The sequence below is a fragment of the Thamnophis elegans genome, chromosome 5 (assembly GCF_009769535.1).
Source record: "Thamnophis elegans isolate rThaEle1 chromosome 5, rThaEle1.pri, whole genome shotgun sequence".
Lineage (NCBI taxonomy): Eukaryota > Metazoa > Chordata > Lepidosauria > Squamata > Colubridae > Thamnophis > Thamnophis elegans.
The window spans coordinates 74,093,731-74,119,450 of record NC_045545.1 but is presented as its reverse complement, the minus strand read 5'-3'; the positions used below and the strand labels follow the sequence as shown (position 1 = coordinate 74,119,450).

Below are 25,720 nucleotides of genomic sequence, written 5' to 3'. Positions count from 1 at the left end.
TATACTAAACCCCTTGGCTTGCAGAGGAATGTTCAACACTGTTTGTTTATGTGATGTGAAACCCAGTTTTTTCCCCCCCACTCTTAAAATATTTAAGTTGATGCTCATGATTTCTCTCAATTACCACATATTCACCACATTCTTGTTTGAAACTATAAGAATACCTGAAGGCCAACGCCCATGGGGAACAGGGTTTCAAAAATGCATAATTTGTTGAAATGCAAGAAGAAAGAACTCATAAAACCAATATCGCATAAAAATAAAAGGCCAGGATTTACGCATAATTTACAAAATCAAGCATCTGAAACAGTCCTGAGCATTCAATCCTTTTTCCATACTGCAGACATGAAAACATTGGTTGGTACTCCCCCCGCCCCCAAAATATAAAAAAAAGATACACACCTGACATCCACTTTTCGCCTAAATGAAAGCATGAGGAACAGGATAAAAGAGAATGAAAGACAAACAGACAGAGCTTAGATTAGATTAGAAGAAGTGCAGTATTGAAAGTGAGAACAGTAGATTTGACTGATCATTTCCCTTTTCTTTAGTAGAAACAAGGCATTTCATAGTGAACATCTCCTTCCCACCCACTGTCGATGCAGATCTAGAAAGTTTAGAAATTGCTTCCTTCAGGAAGAAACAGCTTCATCCCAATTTCACAGTGGCAATCCAGAAAAAAAAACAACAGAAAAGTAGGAGAACATAACATACGTGTGAAACAATGTTTATGTGCAACTGGCTGCCAATATTGATGGGCTTTCTATACAGGATGACCTGTCTCCATGGTACAAAGTGGAACTTTGTTTATGTTGTTGTTTTTTTTACAGTAAGAGCCATGACATTTCAAAATAGGAGGGGATGCTTCAACTGAGGTACAAGAATGCAATATATTTGTTTAATAACGGAAAACATGGAGGATTTATTGGCAACTCTACAGATGTCCTGAAGGGAGGGGCAATGCATTATGTCCAAGATTTTAAAGTGGTTGTACTTCTTGTGAAACGAGCTATAATTTTTCACGCAATAGGTTTATTCTATATTAATTAGGGACGCAGTGGCTCAGTGGCTAAGACCCTGAGCTTGTCGATCAGAAAGGTTGGCAGTTCGAATCTCTAGTGTCGCATAACGGAGTGAGTTCCCGTTATTTGTCCCAGCTTCGAAAACATGTAAAAATGCAAGTAGAAAAATAGGGACCACTTTGGTGGGAAGGTAACAGCGTTCCGTGCGCCTTCAGCGTTTTAATCATGCCGGCCACATGACCACGGAGATGTCTTTGGATAGCGCTGGCTCTTCAGCTTTGAAACCAAAATGAGCACTGTCCCCTAGAGTCGGGAATGACTAGCACATGTGTGCGAGGGGAACCTTTACCTATATTGTTTCACTTAGCATGATTCAGGTTTGGAGACTATAGTTGTTGAAGCCTAAACTGAGCTGTTTTACAGTTATTGTAAGACTGTCTGAGACTCTTCTCATGCAGATCTTAATGACACATCTAGCATTCTTTCTCTAGCTGGATATTACAGTTGTAGCCAAAAGAAGAAACAATTGTTTCCTGGGCCTGATGAAAGACATAAAATTTGAGTCCACGTCAGAGTCCCTAGGGAGTGGGCGGCATACAAGTCTTATTAAAGTTGCAAAGTCTTATTAAAGTGGTGAGATTCAGCCAGTTTGCACCACATCGGGATAACCGGTTGTTAATTTTCTCAGCAGTTTGGTGAATTAGTTGTTGCAAGAAATATTTAGGGCAGAGAACCGGTTGTTAAATTATTTGAATCCCACCAGTCCAGGTTCAGACTGATAGGAGGAAGGCCATGTCTCTCACCTTGAAGCAGACTTCTGATAACCACTGCTTTCTTTCTCACCTTTGCGAATGAGAGGTAAAGCTCCCTTTTAGTCCTTAGTCTCAATATATCATTCAGGCCCTCTCCAAATACTTTGCCGCTACTGAATGGACCTGTTAGAAGGACTGACTTGGATTCTGAGTCCATGCTGCAGTGTCTCAAAGAAAGTTTTCCCCTTATGGCCATATTGCCTCTGGCTGAAAAATGGATTTTATCCAGGTTAGTCTCCATAATGAAAGAGACAGACCCGACTATGTATCCCTATTTATGACCTCTGTGGGGTAAGCAAGATTAAGAGTTTGGTCCATAATATAGAGGCCATAAACTAGATTAATGCTATAGCTCATCTGGCCTTACAAAATCTAAATTTTTATGTCCCCCCCCTGGATTCTACCCATCTTTATTTACATTTATTTACATGTAATGAATCATTTATTTATCATATTTCCTAACCATCCATCTCCTTCAAAGTTGGCCCCGAGGTCAGAGTTGCCATAGGAGTGGACATATCTATGGGAGTGTTAGGAAAGTCTATAACCATCTATGGGAAGTTATGGAACATGCCTTCTTTTTTTTATTTCACTTTCACCAGGAGACCTCCATCAACCCATGGATTGTGTCTGTTTTGCAGCCACCCTTGATGGAGGTCTCCTGGTGAAAGTGAAATGAAGAAAGAAGGCATGTGAATGTACCATTGGAGGCCTCTCTCCACCCTCATTTCCAGTGCAAGGGAATTCCTGATTTAATCCACAAGCTGTTGAACATGAAGTTTGCCATGTAGTTTGTAACATGGAGCCTTAAAGAAAACATGTAAATAAAAATGGCACAGAAAGGAAGTAAAAAGAGAATATTGGTAGAGCTGAAGCAATGCTGGTTCAAAACTGAGATGGAGCTATTCCCTTTCACATGAAACAATATTGGAATTTTCAAGGCCTACCTCCAGAAAAAAAGTGGGTAATATTAACAATGGAATGCTCCGGCTTCACATAGCACATAGTCCTTGACTTACAACTATAACTGAGACCAGTATGACCATTGGTAAGCAAAGTGGTCACTAAGTGAATCATGACTGATTTTACAACATTTTTGCCATGGAAGTTAAATGAATCACCACAGTCGTTAAGTAAATCACAGGGTCATTGAGCAAATTCTTCATCCCACATTGACTTTGCTCGTTGGAAACTGATTAGAAAGATCACAAATGGTGATCATGTAACCCCAGGAGGCTGCAACTGTCACAAGTACATGCCCCAATAAATAAATTAAATAGTAGTACAATAAAAGAACAGTTTCCATTTGAGGGGAAGGAGTGGTATTAACATAATTAATCTTAATTGTTTGTCCTGCTTTGAAGACAGTGAGGTTTGTCTGTTTAGCTTAGGATGAAGTCCAAACTAAAAGTTTGTTTCTTGCATCTGAAGGTCAGTCTGGTGAATGGGAGTGATAAAGTAACAAACATAAATCTTATGTACAATACTCCCTTAATACATCTGAAAAAGGCTCCCTAAGGTTGCATCTTTAGGAATCACTGTGAATCTACACAGTTACAAAATAATAGTGAATCTAAAGCTTAAAAGAATTTTGTGAAACTAATTTGGTGGTTATGAAATGGAAAATACACACATTCAAATCTGCTTAGGTCAAGGGACTCTTATATTAACATAGGATAGCAAAATCTGTTTCAAAATTTTAAAGTTGGAGAGAGCATATGGGCCATTTCTATTCTTCCATTCAGTGTGCTAATTGAAATTAAAACATTCCCACTAAATATCTGGCCAAATTTTGCTTAAAGCTGTTCACTAAATGAGAATTCACTGCCTACTTTAGTTCTCCCATTCTTTAGCTTCATTCCTTCTTAATTCAGTGCTACTAATCATCTTCATACAATAATAACAAACCAAACATCCAATCTGGATAAATTTTGGCTATTAACTAATATCCTAGTAACTCTCAATGTGGACATTGTGGAAAGAACTGCAACACAGCACTTAAAACAGAGAAGTATAACACTGGCTACAATGCTCTCTTTACAAGAGAGAAGGAAAAAGGGGAATTAACCTATTGTCTTTCATAAACATCTCTTGTTGTTCAAAGTAACTTTAAGAAAGAAAGGAGGAAGGCTTCAAGCAGATGTTCAGATAGGTTACAAAGGCAGATGAAATGTTTAGACAGGGGAATAATGAATGAGAAATATTTCCAACAAGGAACCAGAAGGAGGGACCAACATCTGCCCTGAAAAGTCTGTATCTACCTGTTCAATTAAATAGCAAATGATACCAGTAATTGGTCATAACATGTTTTAAATAAACTGTATCCTCTTCAATTTTTATCCTGCCTATCTTCATGGTGATTTTAGGTCAGCCTTCACCAACTTGGCACTTTCCAAATACTATCAGACTACAAGCCCAGAAATCTGTTTAATTGTAAAGTGTTGAGCCTGACAGTTCTAGCATACTTTATAGTATACCAGCTGCATGTGGCAATGCCCATTCTTTTAATTTGACTTCATTTGTTTTTAGTTTTTTTTTAAGTATCTAGAGAGAATACTCCTTAGAACATTTTTTTTCTGTGTTAAAATGTCTATTAGCATAAATTGGGATGGACAACCTGGCTCTTTCCAAATCATCCAGTTATAATTCTCAGCATCCCTCACCCTGGACCAGGAAGACTAAGACTGTAGTTAGCAGCATCAGAAGATATATAGATGATCCACCATTTTTAAAAAATCTCCAGTTGCTGAATTCCAGATGAATTTAAGCTGGATAACAAAAAGTTAACTCAGCAAGATCTATTACAAAGATTACCAATTCCAATGGATTTGAAAATTGCTTCAGAAACTATCTTAGAATTGCTTTCTTTTTAACACCCATGCTGTAGATTACAATAAATACTTCCAACATAATATTTTAGAGAGAAAGAAGCTTTACATTTGAACCACTGTGGCATTTCGGTACAAAAATCTGGCTCAACACCTGTATCAAATACAAAAGTTCTTATAGTGACAAAAAGTACTTACGTGTTGTTGAGGATTTGGAGGCGTTCTCCTTTTTTGAAAGAAAGATCTGATTCTGTCCGTGATTCATAATCATAGAGAGCCACAAATGTTGTGACTCCACCTGGAAAAACATACATTCACACAATAAACACAAGAAATTAATCAGCATTGTTATTGTATTATGAAAGGCTATGTAGTGAATATATTGAATCTTTTTTTGAAAGCATTTTGAGTACATTCAGCTCTATCTGTACAGGGACCATTTCTGTGTATTTGATAACCCTCCTTTTCTAGATAATAAAACATATAGATATTCATGAGCAAATGGAATATTCTGTTTCTCCTTCCAACGTAGTCATTATTCAATAAGAATTTTTGGCAATGGTTTAAATATTGTATGTAATTCTAATGTCTTCACAATTTTATATTATAGACTCATAAGACTGGAAAGGCCCTTGAAGGTTTTCTAGACCAAATTCTTGTCCAAGGCGAGCTCTAGTAATGGAGCAGGAGAGGAGCTTAACAGGAGATGAGCTTAACAGCTCTTCTGGTCAAGAAAATGCTTCTTATTTTGAGTTTGGAACTTCAAATCATTGGAGATATGAAAGATATGCAAGCACAAAAATTAAAAACATGTGGTTGGCTATATTTGCACAACACACTGAATGAAGAGATTGGCCTCATATTAAATCAGTATCTTGGCTACCTAATATCTCAGTGAACTGTGCTAATGCAGTCATTATGTAATATGTATCCAGGCTGTGTGCGTAATTTATAATTTACTATTGCACGAAAGCTTAGAAACTGGGTTAATTGAAGAAACCGTGGGGAAGCCTTGAAAGTGCTCTTCACTTTAATTCAGCCATCAACAAAGAAACCCTTTGATGCAGTTCCACAAAATGAACATCGTTCTTCTTCCAGGCACTAGAGTAGATCCAGTGCACTACTGTACATCGAAACAGCTGCTTCACTGGTTTCAATTGTCCTCTGTTCATGCTGGCATCTGCACAGAAGACATTTCCACCAAAACAGGGAAAAGAGAATGGGTTTGCCACAGTTGGAGGCACTAAGGAAGCGCATCTTGGCCCCTCCCCCCGACTCCCATGATATAGTCTTGCTTTATCTGATATAACCAAGCCACAAATTGTGTTGGCTTGCCCAGCCCTAATAAGCAAATTGTGTGAACTTTTGATCACTGCATCCTCTTAATCCTAACCCTCAGTTTTAGACATAAAAGAAATATATTTCAGATGACCAAAATAGTTCTCGTTTGAAAGTTCCTCCTGTGACAGAAAACATACTGACCAGCTAAAGCGCCACAGCGCTGAGGAGAAGTGACCATATCTGATGTATTTGATCCCCCAAAGAGCTTTGGTTCTGTAGCTGTATTTCCAAATAACCGACTAGGGGTACGATGAGTTTCTGGAACAGTGTTCTTGCTGGGAGTTTGAGAGGTAGAGCAGCTGCCATGTATATTTTCTGTGGAGTCCAAACTGCGTCTCCGTTGGCTAGGGTCTTTGGGTTTACTTTTACTGCTCCCCATGGTCCAAGCTGCAAGAGAAGAAGACAGCAAAGGCAATATTATATTTTTTTGCTATGGATGGTAGGTTCTTCAATTCTGGAAGATGCAACAGGTTTTCTGACTTGTTGGATGATCAGGTCAAAAATTAAGCCATTAGGATGAAGTGGCTGCTTTAAAGGAACCATACTCTGTTCTGCCAATTATTTGTTCAGAGCAACCTGAATAGACATGGGAAAGCTTTTATTCTGGTTACTGTCTCTAGCTTTGGACTTATTGCTTAGCCTCAAAACACAAAAGCAGAAGCTACCTGTTATTCCATGAATAGATCCTTACAAACGCTGACTGAAATAACCAGGTCCTCCTTGATTTTCTAGGCTTTAATTTCAGCTCCAATAGTAAAGAAAAGGGTTTCAAGGACAAGAAGAAGGAACTTAAATCTTCCTTTGGATTTTCAAAACTTGGCCAGCATAATCATACGGTCCATTTAGCTTCATAATCTATATATGCCCTAAAGCTCAGCTGCTCTGGATAAAAGCTTAAAGTAAGTTCAGGCTTAGGCCTGACTGAGCATATTATTCAAAGCATCTTTCCCAGAGGGTTGTTGCTGAACCACATTTGCCTATGTAGTACTGTAACAAGGGGTGAGTTCGACCACTTCCTGACATGTTTTCAAGGATTTTGGTTGAAATATACACAGTAACAAAAAGAACAGTGCTGTAATTGTCACATCGGTTCCGCCAAAGAACAAAAGACAAGAATTATGCCCTCGTCCCAAGATAGCAGCAAATTAAATCTAACATATTGTCCCAAACCACATCATAATATCTAAGGCTACAAATCAAATAAGAGCTATGCCTTTTCTAATGATGCAAGAATGAACATCACCAAGAAATCATGTCCATTTTTCATTGTGTTATATACATACATGTACATATACATATACATACACATATATATATATAGGCTTTGAAGACATCCCTAAGCATTTTGAGTAGTGACCTAATTCATAGGCCGAGTTCAAACATCAATCAAGCCATTCCAAGGCTTGTTTGTTTGTTTCTACTTGGCTTAGCATGATGATTGAACCTATACATAATCCTTTGCAAATTGCAGATTGCATGGTTGGAATGTAATGTGAGAAGCAAACCAATTGGTTTATTGAACAAACCATGGTTAAATAAACAATAACATAAAACAAAGTCATACATTCAGTCATACACTTTTGAGATGAAGGATTGACAAAGATGATAAAAACAACATGCAATCTATACCCCATTATTCCAATAGATGGTTTTGGTGGAAGAACCTTCATGTGGAGGGGACATTGTACACAAGGATCCTTTAGTTCTTTTATTAGAGACTCCTTCCCAATCACACAAGAATTTCCATGCTAACAACTGCCCTAAATATACGTTGTGCATTTCTGATCCTGTTTCTCTATCTTTTTGTGTTGGCTAAGTATGCACAACACACTTAACTAGGGCACTGAATTTTCTAGATTTACATAATACATTGAATCATTGCCTAATCAAAGTCCTGGATTTGCACATCAGGCTAAGCCACACACATAATAAGATTCAAGTTAAACAAGCTTAGTTATAGTATACTGAAGAATTAAATCACTAGGCTTTTTGCTGATCTGATTAAGCATGGTTCTGTGAATGCAGCCATTCTAGGTTCTTTATATATTCCAAGGTATATGCTTTAAAAGCACTTTTAAAATCTATCTTCCCTTTGTTTAATGACCTTGCAATTGATTTCACACCTGGTTTGCTGGTGATGTGAATCAAACATGAATGTTTGACTGGAGAGGAGGATTCCTCTTCTCCTTGTGCTTGCCTGTTTTTAAACAAAGTGAGATGAAGTGCTTTTGAAAGTAGCCTGCTATCTCAAAGTCTCCTTTCTCACTGATTTGACATGGCATAATAATGGAGCCTTTCCTGAAGCTGATTTTACTAATGAGGACAAGTCCAAACTGGTAGTCTTCAAAGGGAAGGGCTGCAAAAGGACAAGATGACTATTGCAATGAGTTAGATGTTTTCTGCCCTAATAGTAAGGCCTTCAGTATGAACTCTATATTAAAAAAAACATGGGCAATATTGTATTATTTTAACTGCATTTACAAGCAAGCAATAATGGGATTTGTTTAGTAAACCTAGCCATTGTTGGAAGAATCAGTAATATGGCATCACATTTTACCTCTAGCTAAATATTAAGAGAAATTAAATGACTCCACCCTGCACTTTCTGTGGTGAATCCCTAGTTTTGGTCAGGCATGAATGTGTCCCCACAGCACTTGATGAATGTCTGAAAGGGTGGAATGTTTTGTAAAATAGCCTCCCCTATGTCATTTCATGCATTCATCTTTATAACGGAATATTATAGACTAACGAGGAACATTGGTTTAACTCCTAGAAAATTTCCAATTTGCTGTCTAGATTTAGGACATCAGTGAGCGTTATCAGTAATTAGTCATGTAACTCTCTTTCCCCAAAAGCTGGACTCTATTCAACTCCCAAATTCTATAAAAAATGAGAATTGTTCAGATAAGGAGAAAACAAGTAAATATTAAGTTCTATATTTCAGATGACTGCTAAAAAATAGAATCCTTTCACTCCCTCCTCACTCCCACTGCGATTCTGTCAGAACTAATCCTTTCATCCTCCCCATCCTCCGATGAAGCTTCTTGGATGAGAAGCTAAATGTCTTCAGGAAAAAAAGTCCAGTGGCCTTTTGAAAAAGCACCTTTTAGACAATCATGACCTGGATGACTGAGAATCTTCCTTGAAATAAATGTAGGACTGCAATCAGAGTCTGATTAGATAGATTTTTCAGTGGGCTTCAGAATCAAACAAATTTGTAACTATGACTGCATTTATTTCTTCCTGTTGCTCTCAGTCCCAAGCCTCTAATCATTTACTTCTTGGAGTTGTTGTAAAGCTTGCTTCCAGTCCTCCTCAAGGTATTTTTAGCACTTTATCTTTTTGTTAATTGTGCACTTTGCCATTCAAGTGATACTTTAACTGTGTTCTGAAGTTGTGAAGATATTTTAAACGTAACGAAAATGAGCAAAGTTCTGTTTAAAGCAGTATACAAATTATGTTAGTGAAAAGGAATAATTCATGCAGGATCCAATCTGGGTCGGTCACAGGGACCAGAGGTTTAGTCTTCTGAGCTTTCAGACTCATGCTAGAGCGCATCCTCAGGGAACTTCTCTCTCGTCAGAATGTGTGATTTGAATTATTTATCTGTAGTATTTATGTGCTGCCTCGTTGTGAATGGCATTTAGTTTTTGATTGGGGTGTGTTGATGGCCTGTTATTAAGTTGCTTTTTCCTTGTTCTCCAAATCTTTAGCTCCTAAGTACCTGATAAGCTGGTAGTAAACCAAACTCCTGTTGACTGACAAGGGCCCTGCTTCCCAGACTTCAATCATTTCCCTGGCTATTTTTGTACCTTCTCGGCCAACAATCTTAATAGCTGTGAAATGGAATGTATGCCCTTGTTCATTGCAATGTGAGGCTACCAACGAGTTCTCATCTGAACACTTGTATTCTTACAATCTATGGGCTTCCTCCCCATCTGTCCTACAATGTCACAGGAACAATCCATGCAGGGGAGCTGGTAGATTCAGAAAGTTCAGAATCCTAAACCTCTGATCTTGCACCAATCAAGATTGGATCTTCAACATTATCCTGTGTCATATACATATTTGCCTTCATTCAGAACAATTTATCCCTAATGCTGCTATAAGCAATATCCAATATTTCCTAACAGATTATTCTGATGGACTCTTCCTTCTCGACCTTCCATCAATGACAGCATCAATAAATGTATACTGTATGTGTTCTCTCTCTCTCTCTCTCTCTCTCTCTCTCTCTCTCTCTCTCTCTGTGTGTGTGTGTGTGTGTGTGTGTGTGTGTGTGAATAACAGAAGACTTTCCAATTTCTGACTATGAAAATAGGATTATAGAAGTATCATATTTTGAGATCTCTTCCTTGGAAAAATAATACAAAACAACTATCCTTGGAAGAAGACATGCACAACAAAATAAATCTAGGAAAGTCGTAACAATGCCAACTTTCTTCAATGCCTCTTTCATCAGTTTTAAAACAGTTGCCAATTCTCTCTGAAAAGACCATGTTAACACTAGAATTAAAGGATAGAGCATAAGCTCCTTACATATACACACCACATTTGTAAATCACTGACAGAATGAGGAGGAGGAGGAGGAGGCTGACTGCTTTTGTGACCTTTCATGCATGAAGAAGGGACAATTCTCCGCTCCACTTCTCTAAGTCAGTAGGACAAGAAAAGGAGGTGAAGGTTGTTAGTAGCCCATGGCTATCAACCCAGTTTATGCAGCAAAGTCTTTGATAAAGAAATAATGCCATTTTATCTAGAACCCACAAGGTCATCCTGACAGGGAGAAATAAAAACAAAAGGAAATCTAGTGAAGCCAGCGTTTTTAATGTGGGGGGTAAAATTTGTGCATTAATTCTTGCACAAAATTGTGCCCTACAAAGAATCAGAGTTGAAAAGACTCCTTAAGCACATTCATTCTTGATAAGCCTACAAGATGAAGAATAAGGTAGATCTTCTGCCTTAATTTTTTTTATAGACTCTCCCAAAGCTTTTGCCTGGCTGCTGTTGGGAAAAAAATAGGCAAAATTGCCTGGGTGTTAACTTGCCACAGAATTCCCCTCCCCCACTGTGTGTTTTACTAGTTACATTCCTCACAGTTGTGTCTTTTATAAGAGTTAGTGAAAGCACTATAGCTCTTCAAGTAGCTATATACCTGTGATGGAGAACCTATCGCACACATGCCCAAAATGGCCTGGCACGCGTGGCATTGCTTGTTTGTTTTCTAGGCTTCTGGCATGCATGTGCGTGTGTTGATCAGCTGTCCTTCACGTGCGCAGCAGTGCCAAAACCCGGTGTGCGCATGCGTGCCAGCCAGCTGCTTGTTGGGTGCACATGTGTGTTAGAACCCAGAAGTTTGGATTTTCCGGAGCGAGATCCCAACAAGTCTGTGTGTGCATGAGCGATGTTTCCGCGCAACCTTTTCAGCACTCAGTGTCAAAAAGGTTCGCCATCACTGCTATATACAGTATTAAAGGAAGAGGAACTCAAATATTTAAGCTTTATTTGTTTATTTAGGTGGGTGTAGAGGTGGTAGGTCCTGCTGTATTTGAAAGGAATCATTTTATTTGATATGGATTTGTCACTAGGAGGTTAGCTCTGACAATCATTATGAGCAGTTAGCTATTTCTAATTAAAACAACATTTTTCCATGTAAGAAATTGTCTTCCTTGAGTTCCTCCCGCCTTCCAAACACACAAACATTTACCCACTTCATGGGAAACCAGAGGAGAGAGTCAATAAAATCAGCACACTTTTTGAAACTGCAATCAACAACATGGTTATAAATTAGAAAGATTTGATTTGAATCTTTCCTCTGGCTATGTTATTTTAAACATAAAACCATTCATTATTTGTTTCAGTTCCTCTGCAGTTAAGCACTGCAATTATGACTCTTTTTAGTCTGTTTCTTTTCACCAACGCCCAGGAGAAATGAGAAAAGAATTAAAGTGGCCAGAATACCCATGGTTTTCTCTTTCTCGAACCATATTAGATAAAATAATTGATTTATTACCAACAACAATGCTTTCAAATCATAAAACAAATTGGATCCAATTAAGTTCTTCTTTCTTGGGGATAGGCTACATTATTAAAAGAAGCTAAAAACAACAGCTTGCCTTAACGATACAGGTAGTCCTCAAGTTATGACCACAACTGAGCCCAAAGTGTATGTTGTTAAGTGAAATATTTGTTAAGTGGGTTTGCCCCATTTTACTACTTTTTTGCCTCAGATGTTAAGTGAATCACTGCATTTGTTATGTTAGCAACATGGGTGTTAAGTGGAATTGGCTTCCTTATGGACTTTGCTTGTCACAAAGGTCCCAAAAGGTGATCACAACATCCTGGGATGCCACAACGGTCATAAACATGAACCAGTTGCCAATCATCTGAATTTTGACCATGTGACATGGGAATGCTGCAATGGTTGTAAGTGTGAAAAATGGTCTTAAGTCACTTTTTTCAGTGCTGTTGTAACTTTGGTCACTAAATGAACTGTTGTAACTGGAGGACTACCTGTATTCATCTCCATTCATCTACCTTACAGGACTTCTGGAAAATGATACAAACTCAGAACTGGTTAAAGCAGAAGGTTAATCCAGCCTTCAACTGAAAATGAATACCCAAATAGATCAGCCCTACATTTTCTCTTATCTGAAATTTTCTGAGAAAGATTCAGAGACAGGTGCCCATCTTCCTTTTATAAACAGTCACTAGCTTATCTAACGATATCTGACCCTAAAGCTCTTAGTTCAGTAAGCATACTTTAGTTGTAGGGGAACAAATCTAAAATCTGAATTGTCATAGAGCAACCTATTCCAAATAGGTACCCTTGTGAGTTTTTAACTCCAAAATGTTTTGCCGTTAGGCTAGTTGGGAATAAAAGTTCAAAATATCAGGAGGGCACTAGGGTACAATATATTTTGCATAGAGAGTATTGCTAAGATTGCTAATAACCCCAAACAATTGCAGTATTCTTAAAGATGGATATTGTAAAGCTTCCTAATAGGCTGGGAGCTATCATAAACCTTCTCTGATACACAATCAAGAAAATGGGCAGTGATTAAGCCTGAACATAGAGAACTTCTAGTCAACAAGGAAAGAAAGGACACTTTATCTGAGCCTAAATTTGACATTTCTTTCTTTCTTTTTTTTTGACACAGAATGAATCCTGTATGCTGTTTTCTGTTATATTGGTATATCTATAGCAATAGCACTTAGACCTTATACTATTTCCATAGTGCTTTACATCACTCTCTGAGCAGTTTATAACATCAGCACATTGCCCCCAACAATCTGGGTCCTCATTTTACCAACCTCAGTAAGATGGAAGGCTAAGTCAACCTTGAGCTCAATCAGGATCAGACTTCTGGCTGTAGGCAGAGTTAGCCTGCAATACTGTATTTCAACCACTGTGCCACCACGGCTTGATTATTATGATCAATATATCAATGTATTGATCAAAATAACTGAAACTTAACACAAGATTTATACTGTGGGGAAAAAATGTGCTTGTTTAGGAAACTTAGGACATTGCATTGTATTTTCTTTATATAAAATACTGTTTCTGGAACTACTGTATGTTTTCCTAGGTTGTTTCCTGCAGTCTCTTCCGAAGGATAAGAGAGTAGGAGCCAACAAAATATGGCAGATAACGCCACAATTAAATGGGAACACTAAAGCCACCTGGACTTTAGGAGCCAAGGCTACTGATGGGTTTACAGGTTCCAGAAGGCATGGTAGCAAAAGAGTCTGATCTGCAGATTGCAAAGAAGGGACAACAAAAGATGATTTTAAAATAGATTTCCCAGAATTGGTGCCATCCAGATGGAATCCCTCAGCCATGCAGCCAACAGCCATGCAGGCAGGAAGATAAGTTCAATATCTCTAGAAGGTAACAGGCTGAGGAAAGCGACACACACTGGGGAAGAAATAGTGTCTAAAGGACATTTGTCAGAACAACATTTATACACAACACAATACAATACAATAGCAGAGTTGGTAAGGAACTTGGAGGTCTTCTAGTCCAACCCCCTGCCTAGGCAGGAAACCCTACACCACTTCAGACAAATGGCTATCCAACATCTTCTTAAAGACTTCCAGTGTTTGGGCATTCACAATTTCTGGAGGCAAGCTGCTCCACTGATTAATTGTTCTAACTGTCAGGAAATTTCTCCTCAGTTCTAAGTTTCTTCTCTCCTTGATTAGTTTCCACCCATTGCTTCTACCCTCAGGTGCCTTGGAGGATAGTTTGACTTCCTCTTCTTTGTGGCAACTCCTGAGATATTGGAACACTGCTACCATGTCTCCCCTAGTCCTCCTTTTCACTAAACTAAAGATACCCAGTTCCTGCAACCTTTCTTTATATGTTTTAGTCTCCAGTCCCCTAATCATCTTTGTTGCCCTTTTCTGCACTCTTTCTAGAGTCTCCACATTTTTTCTATATCGTGGCAACCAAAAATGAATGCAGTATTCCAAGTGTGGCCTTACCAAGGCATTATAAAGTGGTATTAACACCTCATGTGATTTGTGTACAGTTATTTGAACAGTTAAACACCAGGTCCAGATAAATGATTTCTAAGTCTTCAACTATATCCCCCATTATTCAATCATCTTTTTGCCAGAACTCCATCCCACCACACATCGCTAATTCAATGACAGGATGCTAAAAGGCTCTGCACAGATGATTTCCAGATTGAATCACCAAACAAATAAACAAAACCCACCCCTGTGGAATAAATACTTCAAAGCGAGCAAATAAGTAGCAGATTCTTCAGGACAATTGTACACATGGGTGTCAAGGAGAATTGTAGTCTCACGTATTTTTAAAAAAAACAGTGTAAGCTTATGTGGTGGCTGTGAACTGTAGCTTGCTTTATTTTACTGGGCCATATATTTTTTCTAAATATTTCCCCACATTTTAAAGTGGTATTTGATTAGGAAAATAAGTAGCATTTGACTAACAGCATTTTAAGAAAGGATGTTTTATAATTGTACTCAAAAATAAGTGTGCTGTACGAAGGTAAGCTGTTTGAATTAAGTGTTTCAACTAATGATTGCATAAGCCCAGCCCTTTTTCTGGATTTATGACATTGTATTTGACTTTGAATAAAGGACATCTTGCGACCATAGACTGAACCTTTTCTTTTTTAGTGATATACCTACAGCTAGGAAAGAGATTAATTATTATTAGAATTTTTAATTTCAATTTGAAATGCAGTTCAAATACATTTTTATTACTTCACCTGCAAAAACAGACTATAAATGCTGTATTAAATTATTCTAACCTCTGAATTTATTTACATTAATAAAAAGAGATATTCTACAATTGGAGATAGAGTTGATGGTAATGCATGGCCTTTGATTACTGTATCAGATGCTTCGCTTTAGAAAGAAACCCGGCCAGAACAAAGAAATAGAAAGGTCAAGATAATATCTCCACTAAATTTGGTAGATTTAAATAACATCATTTTTAGTAAATTAGTAGTTAATATGATTACTTTTCATATCTCATCTTCAATAGTGTCAATTATTTTTAGTAAATTAGTAGATTTAAATAACATTATTTTTAGTAAATTAGTAGTTAATATGATTACTTTTCATATTTCAGGGAGGGCAAGACAATGCTGTGAATCCTTGTGGAAATGTCGGCCATAAAGGTAGTTGTGAAATCTTTTTACTCCAGCCACTATAGCCAGCGCCTCTTTATCCAAGTGGCTATAATTGTGTTTAGTCGTTGCTAATGTTCTTGAATAAAAAGCTGTAGGAGATTTGCGCCCATCAGGCAACAAATGATTTAGCAACACCCCCACCCCATAGGGGGAAGCATCGCAAGATAAGACTACAGGCAAGGTATCCCTGTATTGGGATTAAAAGGAGTGAATGCCAGGAGGGCAGCCATTGCTAATCTTCTGAGGAGATGTAACTGTTAATTTCGCCTCTGAGGAAATCATATCTCTAATGCACCTAATTCCCGATTCTCTCTATTCTACTTCCTCTGTCCCAACATCCCACCTTCGTTGCCAGTGTTCAATATTGTGAACATTGGAGGTGGGTGTGGACAAATGAGGCGGAACAGTTTTAGTTCAAATGCTTTATTAATATCGCTAGTTAACCGCAACTGCTTTAAACTATGAATGAACAAAACGGAGGTTTCCCCATCTGATAGCTCCTTAAATACCCTGCTGTCAGATGGCTTAGACAATCATTATCCAGGGCGGCTCCCGCCTATGGCACGGCGTCGAACAGAGTTGAATACGTAACACTTTTATAATGTTGATTATGTGATTATGGGTTGGTGTCAGTTCTTAGCAACTACATAGGAAGATTTTCTCCAGGATTATCTGCCTCCAACTTGGTTTTTCAAGTTTTCCAAAATACATCCCTCCCTGCTGTAATTGAGCCTATAGACCCATGATGGCAAACTTATGGCATGCATGCCGGAAGTGGCATGCAGAGCCATCTCTCTGGGCACACCAGCTGTCACCTGTTGCTCTTCTGAGTTCCAGCTAGCCTTTGTACATGTGGGAGTGTTGGAAACCGGAAGAACAGCTCCCAGTGTGCATGTGCATGCTGGGAAGCTGAACTTCTGGTATTTGGCATGCACATGTATGCTGGCCAGCTGGTCTTCTCACACGTGTACACATACCGGAAATAGGAAGCTCAGCTTCCTGGCGGGGAACTGCTCTTCTGGTCTCCAGCGCTCCAGCGTGAGCATGCTGGGTGGTTGCTCTTTTGGTTTCCAGCGCTCCCCCACATGCGCACCACTGTTCCCTCTAAGGTGCGCGCCTGCGCGGCAGCGCACGTCGCTAGAAACCTCCGCGCAGAGATTTCTAACTGCCGCGCAGAGCTTTCTACCAAAGCAAACGTGGGGAAGTCCTTTGCAGGCAGCTAGAACTGGCCGCCTGCAAAGGACCTCCCCAGACTTGTTTTGATGAGCCGCCCGTGGCAGTGGTGCCTCTCTCTCCACGCGGAGCACCTGAGCTGGCCCCCGCGTTATCCCTCCCCCTTCCTCCTCTGCCGTGCTTTTGAGGCCGCGGGAGCTAGTAGGAAAGCGGCGGAGGTGGAGGCGATGGCAGGGATAACCCAGAGCCCAGCTGAGGTGCTCCGAGCGGAGGGGGAGGCACCACCGCCACTGCTTTGCCGGTGAAGGAGAAGGAGCAAGAGGACTGGCGGCTTTGAAATGGTCCCGCCGGCTGCAGATTTGATTCAGCGTAAGCAGGGGCCGAACACATGCTGAGCCGACTTTGCGCAGTGAGGCAAAGTAATTCAACCCCCCCCCAAAGAACACGTGTCTGTGTGTGTGTGTGTGTGAGAGAGAGAGAGAGAGAGAGAGAGAGAGAGAGGAAGTTCTCAACTAAGGAAGCAATATTAGAAAGAAATATAAAAAGCTCAATATGCCAAAACACTTATTTTAGTCTTCATTTAATTACTTGTATTGTAGTCTGATGTAACATCTTTTTAAAGTTAACGTTAGTTAGAAAAGATAGGGTACAAAACTTAAATAATAAAAAAAAATTCTACATTCATTTTGAAAAATAAATGCAATACTTGATTAATTTCATATCTTTATTTAAAATAGTTTTGGCATGGCATATCATTTTATTGACTCAGTTGGAAATGATGTGGATGTTGTATCTGATTCTGAGGCATATATATTCTTAAGTAACATAACATATAGCATATTGTCCAAACTTGCTAGACTATTTAATTGATCTTATTACTTTAAAGGGGGAGAGTTTCATGATAAATTATTTTATTACATTTATGTTGTATTTATATATTATATTTATTACATTTATATTCCACATTATATATTTGTATTGTTATTTTAGTGTTTATTGTCAATTTTGATAGATATATTGATATATCAATACTGATTTTAATCATACTAAATAACAATTACTGCTATTATTTATCAGCATTAAATATTTACATTTTTAATATCGAGTTAGTCATATTTTAGAATAATAGGATTATCTTTTAATAGGATAATTGGCAAAATCTAATTCAAATGTGATGGGTTGCATTCCAAAGGAATGTGAGAGGACAGGTTGCCTGCAAAATGCCAGGACCCAGGACCTGTTGGTGCCATGTCTCTCTCTAGCCAGTCTAACAATCTAAAAGCTGAGCAGAAGTCTTTTTTTTTCAGGGTGAGCGGAAAAGTATAGTGTTTGAGTAGCACATTTTCATGCCTGGCATTCATCAGGCTGAAACCTCGCTCACAATTGGTGCTTGGCGCTTGGAATGTTGCACAAATGTCCAGCAGACGAGACAGAAGTTCAAACTGTTGCTCTCTTAGGTGCTCAGGCATGAAACTGTGCCGCTCAAACACTATACTTTTCCGCTCACCCTGAAAAAAAATTAGAGGGAACATTGATGCGCACGCTCCCGTTTCAGCACTCAGTGCCGAAAAGCTTCACCAACACTGCTATATACCTTTCTATTGTTGTTTTCTTCATCTCTTTTCTTCTATCTTTCCCAATATTCTAGACTTCTCCAGAGAGTTAGATTTGCATATAAAATGTTCTAAGTCTGGCAATTTGAACCTGGGCTTTTGGGCTTTAAGTGAGAACACTGGGTTGATTTGATGATCTATTTGTTTGTTTTTTTCCCTTGGCTATCCACAGTTTGTCAAGAATCTTCTTCAACATCAAAGCACAAAAGCTTCAGTGCTCTTTCTATCCTGATTCTTCAAAGTCCAAGTTCCACTTTCTCAGAAGGTTACAAGGATGAAGTGTTATAGGCATTTCTTAAAAACCCAGTTTCTATGTTGTTGTTTTTCATAACTGCAGTTTTCTCTAACCATTCTATTTCAATAGACTTTTTAAAATTTATTTATCTTGTTTTTATTTTGCTTTGTCCCTAAATTCAGCATTCCATTTTGGGATTTTTTTAAAAATAACAAGAAGTATAGAAAGTCTTTTAAGACTCGCAAATTAATTTTATTTATTTTTTTTAAAAAAATTATATGCCTACCCAACTTACTTTTGGTGGCTCCGGGCATCTTACAGGAATAAAACCCCAATAAAAAACAATGACACCCCAACCCCCAAAGAATGTGTAGCATTTTTTTCATAGCCAAACACTTTTGCCTTGGATCTGCAACCAATATAAAGGAATAAGAAATGGATGTGTTGGACTGCAGCATCTATTTTTAAAAAATTATTAACCATTCTTGCTTGGCTTAATAAATGTTGTTGCTGTCGTGTTCAACCCATTGCGACCTCATGGACGACGTTCCTCCAGGCCTTCCTATACCATCCTCTTGAGTCGATTTAAGCTCACGCCTATTGCTCCAGTGACTCCATCCAACTACCTCATTCTCTGTCGTCCCATTCATCTTTGGCCCTCAATCTTTCCCAGCATTAGGCACTTCTCCAGTGAGTCTTCCCTTCTCATTAGGTGGCCAAAGTATTGGAGTTTCATCTTCAGGATCTGGCCTTCTAAAGAGCAGTCAGGATTGATCTCCTCTATGACTGACTGTTTTGCTCTCCTTGCAGTCCAAGGGACTCATAGGGATCTTCTCCAGCACCATAGTTCAAAGACCTCAATTCTTTGGCACTCAGCCTTTCTTATGGTCCAACTTTCACAGCCATGCATTGCAACTGGGAAAACCATAGCCTTGACTATACGCACTTTTGTTGGCAGGGTGATGTCTTTGCTTTTTAGTATGCTGTCTAGATTTGCAATAGCTTTCCTCCCCAGGAGCCAGCTTCTTTTAATTTCTTGGTTGCAGTCCCCAACTGAGGTGATCTTGGAGCCCAGGAAAATAAAACCTGTCACTATCTCCATTTCTTCCCCATCTATTTGCCAGGAATTGAGAGGGCTGGATGCCATGATCTTAGTTTTCTTAATGTTGAATTTCAAGCCAACTTTTGCGCTCTCCTTCTTCACCCGCATCAAGAGGCTCTTCAGTTCCTCTTCACTTTCTGCCATTAGAGATTTACTTTCTGCCAATAAATGTTGAGACCCAACTAATTTGGAAAGAAGCAAAATGGTGATTTATAATGTATACCTTTATACTGCTAATTTTCCAGAGAGATTTTTTTCAACCTGGCATAGTTTGGTTTAGCCATTGTTTCCTTAAAGCAATTAAAACGTTCCCTTAGAACAGCAGGAGGGCACTGTTCCCTCTAAGGTGCGCGGGTGCGCGGCCGCGCACGTGGCACGAAACTTCCGCGCAGAGGTTTTTAATTGCCGCGCAGAGATTTCTATCAAAGCAAACGTGGGGAAGTCCTTTGCAGGCGGCTAGAACTGGCCGCCCACAAAGGACTTCCCCAGACTGGGAGAGATATTAAAAAAAAACGGCGGTCCTTCTAGCTCGCTTTGTTGCTTGGTTTGCTGCAGCCCTGGGGAGCCATGGAGAGGGCGAGTCAGAGGCAGCCCAGCACCTGGCGTCCCCCCCCTCGGCGGCACCGAGATGGCTCTCCTGGACGCCTGACCTGCCGGTATCTCCCCCCTCCTGTTTTCCGCCTTCCGGAAGCCCATCGCTTCGGGCGCTTCAGGCTCTTTCCTTTCCTCCCATCCCTTGCCCTGCTTTCTGCTCGAACGGAATATCTTCTGCTGCCTCCTCCTCCCCCAACAGCACTGCCGGATTTGCCGCCCAACGCTGCGGCTGAGGTGAAGCCGCCAAAGCTCCCACCAGCATCCCTGCTTAGGTGAGGTGTTCCGAGCAGAGGGGGAGGCAGGCACCGCCGCCGCTGCCATGGGCGGGGGCGCCTGCGGGAGCTTTGGTGGCTTCACCTCGGCTGCAGCGCTGGGCAGCAAATGTGGTGGTCCTCTTGGAGGAGGAGGGGGAGGCGGCAGGAGTTATTCTGGTGGGGGGGAGGCTCATTGGCATCTTCAGCGGCAGCCCTGCCCCTGTGAAAAAACCCGAAGATGGAGCAGATGATGTCGCCGCCACATGACTGGAGGAGGAATTCTGGGAGTTGAAGTCCACAGTCTTAAGCTGTCAGCTTTGAAGATCCCTGTGTTTTTTTTCCCTAAAGGGTTATGGGTGCAAGGATCTTGTAACTTGACAGCTTTAAGACTTGCATGCTTCACTGCCAGAGTTTCTGAGCCAATATGACTGGAGGAAGAATTCTGGGAGTTGAAGTCCATAAGTCTTAAAGCTGTCAGGTTTGAAGACCCCAGAGGTTTTTTTTCTAAAGGGTTAGGGGTGCAAGGGTCTTGTAACTTGACAGCTTTAAGACTTGCATGCTTCACGGCCAGAGTTTCTGAGCCAATATGACTGGAGGAAGAATTCTGGGAGTTGAAGTCCACAAGTCTTAAAGCTGTCAGGTTTGAAGACCCCAGAGGTTTTTTTTCTAAAGGGTTAGGGGTGCGAGGGTATTGTAACAATAGCTTTAAGATTTGCGTGCTTCAAAAGCTAGACTTTCTGAGCCAACATTTTGGTTGCTAAGCAGGACCGTTGTTAAGTGATACTGATATTATATAACACTTTTAATTAAGCGGGTACCTTGAATAAACATAACTTTGAGTTTCAAATAATACTGATTTTGTTGTTGTCTTAGGTGACATCTGTTAAAAAAATTCAGGTGCTCAGGCATGAAAATGTACCGCTCAAACACTATACTTTTCCGCTCACACTGAAAAAAAATTAGAGGGAACATTGTAGGAGGGAACCCTTTTTTCAAGGACAACATTGCCTTAGTGGCAGGGTGGTCCAGACCCTGCAGAAAATAAGTGAGCCTTTCCCCCCTTTTTTCATCTATCCCATTTTCTCCTGGTCCAGTGGAGGGGGAAGTTGTTGCCAGAGGAGAGCTTTTTTAATTGCATCAAGTACAGGATAGTCTGGTTTCGTTTTAATCCTTAGTGGGGTTGTTTCCTTTTGTGTGTTGGTGCTTTGTTTACATATCCACTGATGCAATTCACTTAAAAACACTAAGGAGTGCTCTCTTGAGGGGGGGAGGGGGAAATGCATATCTCAGTGTATCCAAAATTCCCCCACTATTTAATTATTTATCCTAGGGACGAGAAATATATGATTATTGGCTTTCAAAATACATACAGAGGACAATCACTCTAGCGCTTAAAAAAATTTAAAAAGGGGGGGATATGACTTGGATCCTTTGTAAGAGACCTCTTTTGCCAATCAACATTTTGTGAAAGGGGAAAATAGAAACGGTTGTTTTTCATCTCCAAAACCAGGCATCAAGCTATCAATGAAGAACAGGAGTTGTATTCTTAACTCATATGAATTGAGCTATATTTGTATGAATATATGTCTTTCTCTAGCTGATGTGCTCAGGCGCTTTAAATGCTGACTCTGGCATGCTGACTAGGAATAAATGCAAGCTGGAAGGAAAAACCTTACAAGAAGCCCTGGGAGATAAATCCTATTCATTTTGAACATTCTGCAATAATTTTAAAAATGGTTTTCTTAGAGCTGATGAAAATTAATAAAGTTGCAATGTTATAATTTTACCTGAGCTGCCTGTAATTAAAAATTACTGAAATGATAGCAAACGCTTTAGTGGAGGTGTTGATTTAATGTGTGCCAGTAGTGAAAGAGGCAAATTTTACACTGGTGATCATTAGGAAAGGGATGGAAAATAAAAGTATCCATGTTGTAATCTCTTATACATATCTGTATAAGATATATTCCTGCCTGTGGAATATGGGATATAGTTTTGATTGCCAATTCTAAAAAAAAAAAAAAGGATGTAATATAGCTGGAAAAAATGCTGAAAAAGATTGTAACAATCAATCAAGTGAGGTACTAATACCACTATAAAGTCTTAGTATGATTCTTACTTTACTTAATTGTCATTGTACGTATATACACATTATACACATACAATGAAATTCACATAACACCCAGAGACTAGGCCCAACACACATAACAATCCCCAAACACACAAACACACCCAGCAAAAAAATTCCCTGCCCCTAAACCACCCAAACATCCACACAACAGACCAAGTAGTGCTATCCAATAGTTCACTGATGGTGGCCCTTTAGTTCATTATTGAGTGCAATTATAGCTCTGGGATAAAAGCTGTTCAGAAGACATGTGGCCCTAGTTTTAATTGTTCTGTATCTTCTGCCAGAAGGTAACAGTCTAAAAAGATTGTAAGCAGGATGGGAAGAGTCTCTGAGAATGTTGTGCAACTTCCTCAAACAGCGAGATGCGAAGATATCATCCAGGGCTGGTAGCTGGAGCCCAGTGATATTCTGGGCAGTTTTAATGATTCTCTGTAGAGCTTTTTTGTCTGCTGCAGAGCTGCATCCATACCATGCAGGAATTCCGTATGTCAGGACACTCTCAATGGTGCTGCGATAGTAGGACAGAAGTAGATGCTGAGATAGATTTATCTTCTTTAGCATTCTCAGGAAGTACAGCCTCTTCTGTGCCTTCTTCACAAGCATGTTAGCATTCATGGTCCACGAGAGGTCCTCCAAGATATAAATGCCCAGAAATTTAAAACTACCAATCCTCTCCACCTCCTTGCCATTTATCTACAATGGTAAATGTAAGACCACACCTAGAATACTGCATCCAGTTTTGGTCACCACATTATAAAAAAGATGTGGAGACTCTAGAAAGAGTGCAGAAAAGCACAAGGAAGATGATTAAGGGACTGGAGGCTAAAACATATGATGAACAGTTGCAATAACTGGGCATGGCTAGTCAAGAGAAGGACCAGGGGAGACATGATAGCAATGTTCCAATATTTGAGGGGCTGCCACAGAGAGGAGGGGGTCAAGCTATTTTCCAAAGCACCTGAAGGCCAGACAAGGAATAATAGATGGAAACTGAACAAGGAGAGATTCAACCTGGAAACAAGGAGAACTTTTCTGACAGTCAGAGCAATCAACCAATGGAATAGTTTGCCTTCATAAGGGAGCTTCATTACTGGAAGCTTTCAAGAAGAGGCTGGGTTGCCATATGTCAGAAATGGTGTAGGAGGGTCTGCTTGGGAGGGGGGGTTGGACTAGATGACCTTCCAACTCTGTTAATATGTATCTATAATCATCAGGTGGCTGAAAGGTAGGGGTTTTTCCCTCTTTCTCAAAACTACAGCCAGTTGGGAAAAGATTTAGAAGAGGCAAAAGAAAGAACTTCAACAAGGTGTGGATGGCTTTAAAAGAGGATTGGATTGATTCATGGAAAGAAGAGAGATATGTCTTGAAGTCTGAATGTTATCTTTGAATTGGTCGACTGGCTTCCAAATATCAATTGCTGGGAAAAGGATATGCACCAATAACTCCGGGTTGAAATGAGGAATTCTTGGTACTCTGAGCTTGGTTGTTTTCTTGCAGACATTTCATTAACCAAACTAAGTAACATCATCAGCACCTAAATTTGGTAATGAAATGGCTGCAAGTAAACAACCAAGCTCAGAGGACACCAAGGATTCCTCAAAAGGATATGTCCCCATCACTCCTCCTTGAGAGAGGAGTTTGGTTTGGTAGAAAAAATATAATGACTAATTTGGCCTCAGGGCTATTTTTCTGTTTACTCCATAAAATATCATACCAACCCAAAATATAAGACCAAACTAAATCAAAATTGCCTTGTTTATCTTGCACAGAATCCTTTTTGTTAAAAGGGAGGGGAACTGTAAAAGGCTTTTTCAGCCACCCCCAAAATTAGAGCTCCTGGGTCTTTATTTATTTTGAATTAAAACAAGAACATTGATTAACCATATGATATTGACAGAAGTTTGATGGTCGAGTCTAAATCAAGCCTGAGTTGTATGAACAATACTTGAAAATACAAATGGAATCTATGGGTCCAAGTCCAGAGCCGAGGTGGCGCAGTGGTTAAATGCAGCACTGCAGGCTACTGCTAGATCAGCAGTTCAGCGGTTCAAATCTCACCGGCTCAGGGTTGACTCAGCCTTCCATCCTTCCGAGGTGGGTAAAATGAGGACCCGGATTGTTGGGGGCAATATGCTGACTCTCTGTAAACCGCTTAGAGAGGGCTGAAAGCCCTATGAAGCGGTATATAAGACTACTGCTATTGCTATTGCTATTGCTTTAGCAGGCACTTAGAAGCCACATTTATTAATGAAATAGTATTGGGTCACAAAGGAGAATCCTTGCCTGATTAAGGAATAACTGAAATAAATAATATAAAAGCCATGGGGAAAAAGGGGAACTAATTTAGAAGGCCAAAAACTTTAGGTTTTAGAGGATATCCAGGATTTAGCTTTGGATGCAAAGTTATATCTCAGGGGTACACCATCATGCTTCCATCACTTGTACAGACTCCATGCCATCACTTGAATGAAGCATGTCACGGCATGCTTTCTTTCTGCCAATATTTGCAATTTATTGTAGATCCATGTAGCAAAAAGAAATCAAGAATTGTTGAATTAAGGTGGAATGGAAAGACACATTTCAATTTCTATCCAAGCAACATACAGGTAGTCCTCGACTTATGACCACAATTGAGCCTGAAATTTCTGTTGTGAGGCATTTGCTACGTGAGTTTTGCCCCACTTTATGACCTTTCTTGCCTCAGTTGTTAAGTGAATCACTGGAGTTGATAACTTAGTAACATGGTTGTTAAGTGAAGCTGCTTCCCCATTGACTTTGCTTGTCAGGTGGTTACAAAAGGGGAATCACATGACCTTGGCACACAGCCACAGTCCTAAATATGAACCAGTTGTCAAGCATCTGAATTTCGATCACATGATCATGGGGATGCTGCAAAGGTCACAACAGTGAAAAAATGGTCATAAGTCGCTTTTTTCAGTGCCGTTGTAAC

General features: G+C 39.7%; 1 protein-coding gene across 1 annotated transcript in view; it reads right to left on the bottom strand.

Annotated features, from left to right (window-relative positions):
* SRC (SRC proto-oncogene, non-receptor tyrosine kinase) overlaps positions 1-25,720 on the bottom strand; it is a 111,640-nt gene that overhangs the window by 39,370 nt on the left and 46,550 nt on the right. The window contains exons 2-3 of the mRNA XM_032218245.1: positions 6,145-6,390; positions 4,861-4,960 (exon numbers count right to left, since the gene is read on the bottom strand). Coding sequence (XP_032074136.1) covers positions 4,861-4,960; positions 6,145-6,382 — 338 coding nt within the window. The 5' untranslated portion in view covers positions 6,383-6,390. The remainder of the gene's footprint in view (positions 1-4,860; positions 4,961-6,144; positions 6,391-25,720) is intronic.